This window comes from Engraulis encrasicolus, chromosome 24, assembly GCF_034702125.1.
Source record: "Engraulis encrasicolus isolate BLACKSEA-1 chromosome 24, IST_EnEncr_1.0, whole genome shotgun sequence".
NCBI lineage: Eukaryota > Metazoa > Chordata > Actinopteri > Clupeiformes > Engraulidae > Engraulis > Engraulis encrasicolus.
This window is the reverse complement of record NC_085880.1, coordinates 32,912,766-32,925,265: the sequence shown is the minus strand read 5'-3', so window position 1 is coordinate 32,925,265 and position 12,500 is coordinate 32,912,766. Positions and strand designations below refer to the sequence as shown.

General features: G+C 46.3%; 2 protein-coding genes across 3 annotated transcripts in view; one reads left to right on the top strand and one right to left on the bottom strand.

Moving 5' to 3' along the window:
• The window catches only part of ndst2a (N-deacetylase/N-sulfotransferase (heparan glucosaminyl) 2a), a 226,451-nt gene that overhangs the window by 50,228 nt on the left and 163,723 nt on the right, over nt 1–12,500 (top strand). For both annotated transcript variants that reach the window (XM_063191916.1, XM_063191917.1), the window contains one exon: nt 12,147–12,213. The gene's annotated coding sequence lies outside the window, so the exon portion shown is untranslated. The remainder of the gene's footprint in view (nt 1–12,146; nt 12,214–12,500) is intronic.
• On the bottom strand, nt 7,569–10,615 carry LOC134440812 (E3 SUMO-protein ligase ZBED1-like). Its single transcript, XM_063190956.1, has 2 exons — nt 9,526–10,615; nt 7,569–9,188 (listed from the first exon to the last, which is right to left on the bottom strand). The coding sequence occupies exons 1-2, from the start codon at nt 10,370–10,372 to the stop codon at nt 8,158–8,160; spliced, it is 1,878 nt and encodes a 625-aa protein (XP_063047026.1). The 5' UTR covers nt 10,373–10,615; the 3' UTR covers nt 7,569–8,157.

The window sequence follows — 12,500 nt, the reverse complement described above, 5'->3', positions numbered from 1 at the left end:
GCTCTCTCTCCTTCCATCAGTCTCAGGGGTAAGAGCTACTGGGTTCGCTCCATTAAGCCCTGTCCATAGTCATTACATCTGCACGGCTGTCCTTCACACACACACACACACACACACACACACACACACACACACACACACACACACACACACACACACACACACAGGCGTCTGCACACACACACACACACACAGGCGTCTGCACAAACACACACACAGCCGTCTGCACAAACACACACACAGCCGTCTGCACACACACACACACACACACACACACACACAGGCGTCTGCACACACACACACACAGGCGTCTACACACACATGCGTCTACACACGCACACACACAGGCGTCTGCACACACACACACACACACACACACACACACACACACACACACACACACACACACACACACACACACACACACACACACACACACACACACACACACACACACAGAGCAGACTTAACATTGTCTCTTTTAGTGTGTACACAGAAATAATTTTGTGTATGTCCCATTAAGCATCTCTCTCTTTCTTTTAACTGATAAAAGCAACATGCTGAAGATCCCGTAAGAAGTGTGTGCGTGTGCGTGCACACGTTTGCTTGTGTGTATGCTTGCGTGCGTGCGTGTTGTCTTTCCACCCGAAACCCATTTTGAATGCAACCCATCAGAGAGGTGCTGACACTGCCCTACACACACACACACACACACACACACACACACACACACACACACACACACACACACACACACACACACACACACACACACACACTGTTCTGTTGCTTGGAGGATGGGGACCTGTGTCTCTCGTCGTTACCATAGTGATGACTCATTCGCCAAGCAAGACGTCTTCATACTTTCTTTTTTTCTCTCTCTCTCTTCTTTTTGAAACGGACAGAAATAGCAAGCCGTCACCCAAGCCATCAGTGCTGTTTGAACTGCATCTTAGCAGAGCACACGCACACACACACACACACACACACACACACACACACACACACACACACACACACACACACACACACACACACACACACACACACACACACACACCTACCTTTTTTGTCCACAAAAGCATCAAAAGAGGGAATAGCTGCATCATGTTCACCTCTGTAGCCTGTAAACACAGACCAAAGGATGACAAACCGCCGGCAAGCTCAAAACACACACTCGCACGCGCACACAGACACATGCGCGCGCGCACACACGCACACGCACACGCACACAGACAGTTGCGCGCGCTCGCACACACACACACACGCACACATACGCACACACACACACACACACACACACACACACACACACACACACACACGAATGACAGCCTGGAGTGGGTTTGTCAGATTTTAAAAAGCTCCTACAACACACACACACACACACACACACACACACACACACACACACACACACACACACACACACACACACACACACACACACACACACACACACACACACACACACACACACGGCCCCACAACAGTTCTTTTGCTGCAGCAAATCTCTCTCCTTCACTCTGCTTTCCTTTCCGCTTCTGTCTCCCGGTGATGACCTCATTCCAGCCGGAGGGGCACCACTTCCTGTCTGGCAGGAAGCAGCTGGGCCAGGCTTGACCAACACCCCACCCAGGGCCCCACCACCCCCACCCCCCTACTCCTACTCTTACCACGATACGTTACCCCCACGCTGCGCTACCCCACTCGCCTCTCCCAGGTGTACTTACTTACAGCCTAGGCTAATGCATGAAGCACTAGCAGGCACTACACACACACACACACAGGCTCACATACACACGCAAATATAATTCTTACCCTCCTCTGAACCTCTGAGTGATGGACTGAGGCAGAGGTCTGGCCCTGTGCTCTGGCTTAGCTACAGGCAGGCCCAGCTGGACTAACTGACTGACTGGTTGAGGTCATGGTCAGATCCCTTGGTGCGTTAGTAATAAATATGTCTGTTTTGGTTTTTTTGTGAGGATTGACGTCTACGTGACCCGGCCCAATGTTTTCTGGCTTATAGAGCCCAGCTCAGCCCATGTTTTTTGTTGTTGTTGTTGTTTAAAAAATATATTTGTTGGGCTTTTACTCATCCATGAATTGGAGAGGATGGTGAGAGAGATGGTGAGAAATGAGTGAGGAGAGAGAGATGTAGAAGGATCAGGAGACAACCAGGGGCCGGAATCGAACCTGGGTCCCCCGCATAATGGTACGGCGCACTAGTCTACTGAGCCACGCCCCCCCCCCAGTTTGGCCCAAGTTGTCGCGTTGCGAACTTGCCCAGTTACGAACTTGAACCTCCAGGGTACCAAATGAGCATGTAGACCGTGACAGCATAGAGTGTGACGGTCAAAGCTAGCACACCCACAATTCCCCACTGCTCGTTGGCATGACATTCAGTGCTGACGCTCGCTCCATCACAGTCGGGCAGTACAGTATATTTTTTTGTTGTTGCATGTTGAATGATTTTGTTTGTTTGTTTGTTTATTTGTTTGTTTATTTATTTATTTATTTTTTATGAGGTACAGGAGTAGTGCTCACTTTCCTCCAAGCCTCAGCCATTAAGAGCCACTCAAGCCATCAGCTCTTGTACTGTGAGCCGGTAACTAAGGAAACTGATGCCAGTATTTTTTTATATATAAATAATACTGTATAAAAAATAACTCCCTGACTTGACTTTTTTCCCCTTTTTTGCTCTTCTGTAATTCAGCTCTTGCTGGGCAGTGGTCTTGTAACAGCTTAGCCTTCTCTGCTTGAGCTCCCGTGTGTGTGTGAGTGAGAAATGGGTCTGCATTTTCCTGGTGTGCTGTTAAACAGGCACAATGCACTAAACGAACCCTCACTGCATGCTTCTTTCATTTCTGATTGCATGTCATTAAAGGTTCTTTTTACAGGGAGTGCAAATTGTACTGCAAATCAGACATTTTCTATGTGTGAGCGTTTGTATGTATGCACAGATACTAGTTGTCATTAATGTCACATGTTGTGAGGGTGTGTAGAGTGGTTTTGTGTGTGTTTGTACGCACAAGATGGTGATTGCTCTTAATGATGCCATTGTTCACTGATGCAGGATGTACAGAGTTCTAAAGTCTTGCCTTACATCCTCTCCTCCAACACCAGCCCATTGCCTCCCAGCTTGGCTCTCCCAGTCTCCCTCTGACCAGAGATACACCATGTTTGCAAGAGGGTATCATCTTACGCACGCACGCGCGCGCGCGCCTGCGCTCTCTCTCACACACACACACACACACACACACACACACACACACACACACACACACACACACACACACACACAAAATGTAATTATCAGCTCCTTAGTCACCAGTGCCCATAAATCCTGCAGCTCTGGCATCAGACCCCCTCCAACACACACACACACACACACACACACACACACACACACACACACACACACACACACACACACACACACACACACACACACACACACACCGTGGTCAGACAGAGGCCAGGCTGTGGGGTTCAGCTTGGTTATAATTCCCTACTGACACCAGTAATTTATTTTCCCTGGAAGTGCTCTTCAGTGGTGGGGCTCAGTAAGATGCAGGAGGTGTGTGTGTGTGTGTGTGTGTGTGTGTGTGTGTGTGTGTGTGTGTGTGTGTGTGTGTGTGTGTGTGTGTGTGTGTGTGTGTGTGTGTGTGTGTGTGTGTGTGTGTGTGTGTGTGTGTGTGTGTGTGTGTGTGTGTGTGTGTGTGTGTGTGTGTGTGGGAGGTGGCCACGCTGTCCTTTCCCCTTGCTTCCTCACTCAATCGTGCTGGGTTTTTATAAAAACACCCACATTCTTTAAAGTAAGCATTCCTTGGGAGCACCACAGCGAAGGAAAGAGAAAGAGAGGGGTAGGGGTGAGAATAAGCGTGCTGTGTGTGTTTGTATGCTGTGTGTGTGTGTGTGTGTGTGTGTGTAAATGTGTGGTGTGAGAATTAATAACAGTATTTCCCGCCGTATCTTGCTGCATCATCTCCATGACATGAAAGCCAATTAAGCCCCTCGCCTCACACCGTGAAGGAGGATGTGTTAGGAAACACTCCACATTATATTTTTGGCATCGCTATTTCCTTTGAGCTCTCTCTTGGTCTGTATCATTAGCGTCGCTGTATGATACAACTGAGGTATGAGTTGGTAACATTTTAAGTACATCATATCATTGAGATGTGTGATAAGAACTAGGGATGGCGAAAATTGAAAAAACTCTTAACCGGCTACTGAGACTCATTTACCGGTGGTTAACCGGTTAACCAATAATCTTAAATTATACAGCGTTCACTTAATTATTATTATTATTACAACCGGTTAACCGGTGGCAGAAAATGTTAACTGGTTAACATTGATCCGGTCGACTATCGGTTAAACAGTTACCGGTTAACATCCCTAATAAGAACTAGCCAGGCTGTGCCCTCCTAGTGACGCAACACTTTCAGCGTTGCAACTAGTCAGGTCAAGAGCAATGCAAGTACTTTCTGAGTTCCCGCAAATACGGGAACTCCTCCCACTTTGTCGATAAGCAAACAACCATAAGCAAACCAAGGGAGGCAGGTCAACCATGCCGTTTGGGAAACGTTAATTGTTATGCTCTTGGTCAGACCAAGTCTCGAAGAGATTTGAACGTCGATGATAATCAGGCTAGATAACTACAGCAGAATTGAGTGATCAGTCACAATACGAAATGTATGTTGTTGCCACACCACGGAGACGTAAACAGTTCATAAGGCGTTTGTTTCGGAATCAATAGGCCCTTAATCGTTAGCGCGGGTAGAAGAGTCCCTGCGTTCCATTGAAGAGTGGCGCTACCTTTTGTTTGTCTTTTCTCCGCCCAAATTCTGTTGAAGGGGCGCACTGTTTTTTAACAGCCTCAGACGTGGTTCTCAGTGTGCGAAACCTGGTTCCAACTGTGACATGTTGACATGTCATGCGCCGTCATTTAAATTCCCCACCCAAAACACAACCTGCCCATGTGAAATATATTCAAGTTCCATGCATATGTATAATAATAATAATAATAATAATAATAATAATAATAATAATAATAATAATAATAATAATAATAATAATAATTGTATTTGTATAGCACTGTGTCATACAAGGCATGTAACTCAAAGTGCTTAACAAATGGGAAAAAAAACATTGTTAGAGATAGATTTAAAAGGAGAGGTATAGAGGAGAGGAAGAAAAAGCAGGAAGGCAGAGGAAGAAGAGATAGACAGAGAATGTAGAGTCATAAAGCGACCAATATGACGTAAGGTTCTAAGCTGGATGTTTATGAGCTGCCATGCCCCTCGAGGAGTTCTATTCAATGTGAATTCAAATGTAAAAACTCATGCCCCCATTTAGGAGACCGTAATTGATGCGGAATTGATCTTTGTTGCAATATTGACATGTAGAACCATTACTCTTGGTTATGATCAGGGCTCTAAATTAACGCTGGCCAACCGGGAAAATGCATGTGAAATTTCACTTTGGCTTGTAAGAGACCAACTACTTGTCACACAATGAGAATGTGTGGCTGGTGACATTAACATCTACAAGGCTTTTTGACTGGTTTCGGAAAAAGATTTTTGAGAATCTTCTAATATGAGTAGACATGAGGTGGTGACTGCACAATAGACAGCCCCATTTACTACTGCCTCTGTTGCACAGATAAACATTGTTTCCACCTTCCCCAAAAAGAAAACAGTCTTGACTCCAGAATTCCCAATTCATACACTTTCAAAACTTTGGGAAAATAAGGGAAGTGTTTGGGAAGTTAATTAGCTTGAAATGGAATCGAAGTTTCTTTTAGCTGTTGCCTGAAAAATTGCCTTCAGCTTTGTTGTTTGTCAGTTCCTTTCCTTTTGAGGCTTGTCTCAATTGGGCCCAAGTGCCTGTGAGCAGTTATAAGATGCTCTTATTTTTCTGAAAAAAGTCTTCAAGCGGAGGAAACTTAGATTTCCAATCATGCCAGGACATAACTAAGATAAAAAAGAAACAAAACACAAATACATCAAGACTTGAAATGGATTAATTTGAAGTCTTTTGAAAGGCGTGTAAAAGAAGCTCTTGAGAGAATTGAATAAAAGCAAGGCTGTCTGTGTCAGTGACGGGAGCCTTGATGAGTCTATAGGGGTGTGTGCGTGTGTGTGTGGGGGGGGGGGGGGGGGGGGGGGGGGGGGGGGGGGGGGGGGGGGGGGGGGGGGGGGGGCGGGTTAAAGCAGCTCCCCCCCCCTGTCTTCTCTTCACGTCAAGACGGAGGGGTTTCCATGGCAATGCCACATCAACAGAGATGAAGTGTGTGTCAGTCTTTATTGACTCTGTGTTGGCTTTTATTGTTATTTACGCCACAAGACTGAGAGTGTCTATAAAAGACTGGAATGAACAAAAACTGTCAATTCATTTTCTACATTCTCTCGCTTGCGCCCTCTTTATTATTTTTTTCTCGCACACTGTTTCTCTCATTCGCTTTCTCGTGCTTCCTCTCTCAATCTACCACCCTCTCTCGCTCTCTCTCTCTCTCTCTCTCTCTCTCTCTCCCTCTCCCTTTCTTTCTAAATTAAATTCTGTCCAGGATGTGTTTACTCAGTAGCCACACACACACACACGCACACACACACACACACACGATGCTATTCTAGCTGTGTGCAGTACTTTGGGCTGTTATCTGATGGCGGGGCTGAAATCCATCTCCCTGGAAATACAGCGGTGCGATGGGGGCAGCCAACCTCTCGCCTCCAGCGCGGAAATGGCACACGGTGTGTAGGTGTCTGTGTGTGTGTGTGTGTGTGTGTGTGTGTGTGTGTGTGTGTGTGTGTGTGTGTGTGTGTGTGTGTGTGTGTGTGGTGTGTTGGGGTTGCGGGGTGAGGCCACCCACTGGAATATATAGCAGGCCAATGACTTCTGCCTCTCTCGCTCTCCGGCGACTCTCCCGCGTCTCTCTCTCTTTATCTCTATCTCTCTCTCTCTCTCTCTCTCTCTCTCTCTCTCTCTCTCTCTCTCTCTCTCTCTCTCTCTCTCTCTCTCGGTCTGTATCACGCTTATTTTTCTCTCAGCTTTCATGCACTTGTCATCTCTCTCTGTCTGTCTGTCGTTTTCTCTCTCTCTCTCTCTCTCTCTCTCTCTCTCTCTCTCCCCATCTGTAGTGTGATTATATGCTTAGCCACGACTTACTGCCGAAGAAGCACAGACGGCATTTGACACCTATGGAGCCCACTGCCTACCAAGGCCAACACACACACACACACACACACACAGACACACACGGACACACACGGACACACACACACACACACGGACACACACGGACACACACACACACACACACGGACACACACACACACATGGACACAAACGCGACTATGCTTACAGATGCACTGTTGCTGTGCAGGATATAGAAGCTAAGCGTATGGGAGGACAGGACAAGAGAGGAAAAGGGCGATCCTAAACCCATTTCTGTCCTCTAACCAAGCGCAGCAGCCGACCCTGATCCTGTCCTCCTTTACTGGTATCCAGGGATGCCCCTCTCTTCTCTAGCCCTTTGTTTCTCCATCCCTCCATCTAGGGGTGGGCGATATGGGAAAAAAATTGTATCACGATATTTTTGCATGAGATCACGATTTCGATATTTTATCACGATATTCAAAAAAAAAAAAAAAAAAACGGGGCTACAAAGCTTTCTTTCTCAGAAGATTTTAATGAACGATATTGCAAACATTGTGAACAAAATAAAATGTAAAAAACACACAACGCTGATAAAGTGCACTATTGGAATATGATTCAAAACAACAAAATAAAAGTGAAGACTACTAAGTCTGTAAAATCACTGGGACAAAGTGAGAAACACTGTGATAAACTAAACATCCCAACTGATGAAGTAAACATTCTCACTGATAAAAATGAACATCATTCTGATAAAAAGAACATTCTCACTCTGATAAAGTGCATTCTCTTAGAATATAAAAGAGAAAGTAAAATATGAAATGTTCAAGTACACAAACTGTTGCTGGCTATATTCACATGATTTAAAATCAACTTACATGCTTATCAAAATAACAAAATCGCTTTAAAAAAAATGTCCAAAGCAAAAAGTAGTGCAACACTCTAGTGCAAAGAAATATCAGGGTGCTCCTCCTGATAAAGAGGGGAAATTCAGTTTCCCCGTCACAGATTTTTTGACAGAAAAATCAATTTGTCCACCTTGTCTGGCTTTAGAGTAGCCCTTTGACAAGTCACGATGTTCCCACCTGTGCTGAACACTCTCTCCGAGGGAGAGCTTGTGGCTGGGATGCACAGGTATTTCTGCGCTAGTTTGCTTACTCTGGGAAAATTTACCTCGTGGACTTTCCACCATTCCAGAGGATCCATCTCACTGTCTGCATTTGGGGTGGAAAGATAGGCCTTCATTTCAGCCTCGATTACCTCTCTCAGAGATGGGGTGGGACCTGTTGTGTCAGCTGCAGAACCTGAGGTTTTGAAAAGGCTTCCTAATGTTTTTTTCTTTGCCTTCTTTGGTGGGGGTTGGTATTCTGTCTCAGGATCATTCTGTGAAGTGGAGGTGGGCAGTGAATGCTGTTGTGTGCTCAATAAGCACTCGATCTCAGAAACAGCTTTGGCTTGTATTTCCTCCGTCTTTTCTGTAGCAATGTACTGCCTCTTGAACCTGGGGTCCACAAGCGAAGCCATGTCGAGCAGTGCATCAGTGGTGGGGTCCTGATACTTGTCGTTGAGGTAGCTCAGGATTGTTGTCCTCATTGTGTTAGTCAGCTCTATGTCCTCTTCACTTGGCTCGAGGATGTTCACTTTGAGCAGGTGCAGGACTGGCTTCACATATGACACGCTCACGTAATCCTCCCCAGACAGCGCATCAGTGAAGTCCCTCAGAGGGCCGAGGGCCTTCTTCACACATTCCATGACCTCAACATCTTGCCATGATGGAGCCAACTGCCGCGTCTTCCTGTCAGCTTTGAGGACCTGGGAGATGGCACTTTCTTGCTCCAACACCCTCTCCATCATGGCAAGTCTGGATCCCCATCTGGTTGGTGACTCTGTTTTGAGTTTCTTTTGTGGGAGTTTCAGCTCTGTTTGAGTTTGAGCCAAATCCCTCTTCTTCTTCCAGCTGAAGGAGAATGCACTGACCACTTTTTTGCAGACAGATGTCACACGAACAACTCGATGGTCTTTGGCACTGTTTTCTACAAAAGAAGAGCACACAATATTTCATTTTAAAAACCAGCCCAGATGCAATGACAGAACTAAACCAAAATAACAAAATGAACATTTTAATCTGCCATTAATTATTAACATGAAAGTGTTGCAATGCTCACATTTTTCATTCAGAATTATTTATTTATCATCATCATCATCATCACATGTTAATAATAATTGTATTATTATTATTGTTATCATATGTGAAGAAACATTTAATCATAGAAATCCCAACAGTTTTTTTTTAATAATCTGTTCCAGATAAATATTGAAAACATTTTAACAGACATGCATTATTCATGTATTAAGTTTAGTTCTACTCACCAATGGCTAGATGCAGCCTATGCCCAAAGCAGGGAAGACGAGTCCAGTTGTTAAGTTGGAGGGCCTTCACCATGTTGGCCCCACTGTCTGTAGTCATGCAGGACATGTTCTCCTCACGGAGTCCCCAACTTTCTAGTGAGTCCCTCAGTTCTTGCGCGATGAGCTCCCCCGTGTGATCATCTGGGAAGTACGTTGCTTGCAGAGTCGCACTGCAGAGCTTCCAGTTATCGATATAGTGAATGGTCAAGCTTAAATAAGGCTCGGATGTGCGGCTAGACCACAGGTCACTGGTTGTTGCAAAGAACTGCACTTTTTGAATTTTGTGTCCCAGCTTCTCTCTGCACTCTGTGTATAAACGTGGCATTGCAGTGTTGGAAAAAAACTTCCTGCCTGGTATCGCATAGCGGGGGTCTAGGACTTTGATCAGGCGTTTAAATCCCTCGTTCTCCACTGTCGCGAAAGGGACCATGTCCTTAGCTAGATGGTATGTAATAGCGTCTGTTACCTCTCTCCACCGCTTACTGGTCTTATCATACGGGGTTCCTTTTTGAAATGCCTGGGTTAGAGTAGTTTGCTTTGGTGTTTCCACCGAGGCCGCAGCTTTGGAGGTGGCTGGCAGCGCCGCTCGCATCGTTTCACTTTCGGCATGTTCCTTGGGGTGCTTACTTTTCAAGTGCTTGAATAAATTCGTTGTACTGGCATCGGACGTTCTCACGTCTTCTCTGCACATCTTACATATCACGGACGTTTGTTCTTCATCAGTGGGAGAAAACCCGAACCAATTCCAGACTACAGAGGTGGATTTCCTCTTCTTAACCAACTCCTCCTCGGCTTGGCTTTCAGCCATGGTTGTCCACGCGGCTTTTAGCGCTTACAAACACAACATGGATGCGTGAAAGAAAGTATCAGGACACACAGCTCGCTGTGATTGGACAGTTCTATGCCTACGTCTGTCGCATCGGCGGGAACCAGCGTTAAACAGAAAACATTGCGCGGTATGGCGATCTATACGATTTCTCAAATTTGGTAGATCGCCTGCGATTCTCCACTCCTGCTCGTCTTTCACGGTATAATATCGTCAGATCGCACACCCCTACCTCCATCCCCATTTTTCAACTTGTGTGTGCATGGGTGGTGCGCGTGTGTGTATGTACGTACGTGCGCTGTTGCTCCTTCCATAATTGTGTGTGTGTGTGTGTGTGTGTGTGTGTGTGTGTGTGTGTGTGTGTGTGTGTGTGTGTGTGTGTGTGTGTGTGTGTGTGTGTGTGTGTGTGTGTGTGTGTTAATACTGCTTCCGGACCTTTGTGTGTGTGGGTGATTTACTTATCTCTACCTGTGACCACACACATGCAAAGGGTTGGAAATAATAAACAGGTGCACGGAGCAACAATACACTGGAGAGTAGAATAATACACACAGGAATAATAAGACTGTGGCCTGCCTGGGTGGAGTGTGCTGGATGAACAGAGGAAGAGGAGAGGGGTGAGGAAAAGCTGGACGAAAGAGAGGAGAGGGAAAACGCTTTACTTTTTTAAAGCCTGAGAAAAGGCTTTACTTTTATCAGCCGTCACACTTGTGCTGCCAGTGTTTGTTAGCGTGTGTGTGCGTGTTTGTGCTGGCTTGCTTGCTTGTATGTGGCTAATTCAGGGTGGATCGTTGTTTACGTCCTGTGGCGTTTCTCTCGGAGCGGTTGGCAAAGGCACACACACACAATAGAAATCAAATTATGCGTGTTATTATTGTTATTGCTGTTGTCACTGTTTCCTCCCTGCGCTGCTGCAGTGCATTACACACACACACACACACACACACACACACACACACACACACACACACACACACACACACACACACACACACACACACACACACACACACACACACACACACACACACACACACACACAGGCCTACACAGTACACACACAAACTACATTCCCACCCTCTCTCAGTCTGTCCATAAATAGCTGTGAGGCCAATAGAATAATGTTATATCAGTAAACACACGCGTGGCTAATAAAGCTGAGCCTTTCCACAGGCACAGGGGCCCGGTAGGCTTTGTCTCTCTCTCTCTCTCGCACGCACACACACACACACACACACACACACACACACACAGACACACACACACAGACACACAGACACACACACACTCACACTCACACTCAAACAGAGATTCACTTGCTCACACTCACACTCAAACAGAGATTCACTTGCACACACACACACACACACACACACACACACACACACACACACACACACACACTTGCATACACACACACACACACTGTTTCCGCCCTGCTTGTCTGGCCGGCCAGCCAGGCGAGAGGCGGAGGGTGTCAGTGCTGGTAGATTGCTGAGGACAGGATTTATTCCACTGCCCTCCCTCCAGACTGCATTTATTCATACAGTTTATTCTTCTTTTCTCTCCCTTTGTTCCTTTGTTCTTCCCCTTTCACTCACTCTACCTCCTCTCTCTCTCTCTCTCTCTCTCTCTCTCTCTCTCTCTCTCTCTCTCTCTCTCTCTCTCTCTCCTCTCTGTATCTCTCTCTCTCCCCCCCTCTCTCTCTCTCTCTCTCTCTCTCTCTCTCTCTCTCTCTCTCTCTCTCTGTCTCCAGGTCCTGACGGTGCGTGCAGCAGCAGCAGTAGGGGCAGCAGTGTTTTGGTCCGTGGCAGCACCACTAGGTAAGCACGTTAGCCATCCAGCACCTCCCCTTCTCTCTCTCTCTTTCCTTTATCTTCTCTCTCATTCTTTCCCTCCCTTTTTTCTTTCCACCCATCTCTCTTCCTCCCTCCTGTCTTCCTTTCGTCCATGTCTTCTCTCTTTTGCCATCTCCCTATTGCTGCTTCCCTAGTATCTCGTTTTACTACAGTCGGCCCCAGCACCACCTCTTCTCCACCATTGGCCTCGTTTACATCAGAGATTTCATTCAGAATTAACAGAATGCCATCCTGAATAAAACTTAAATCTG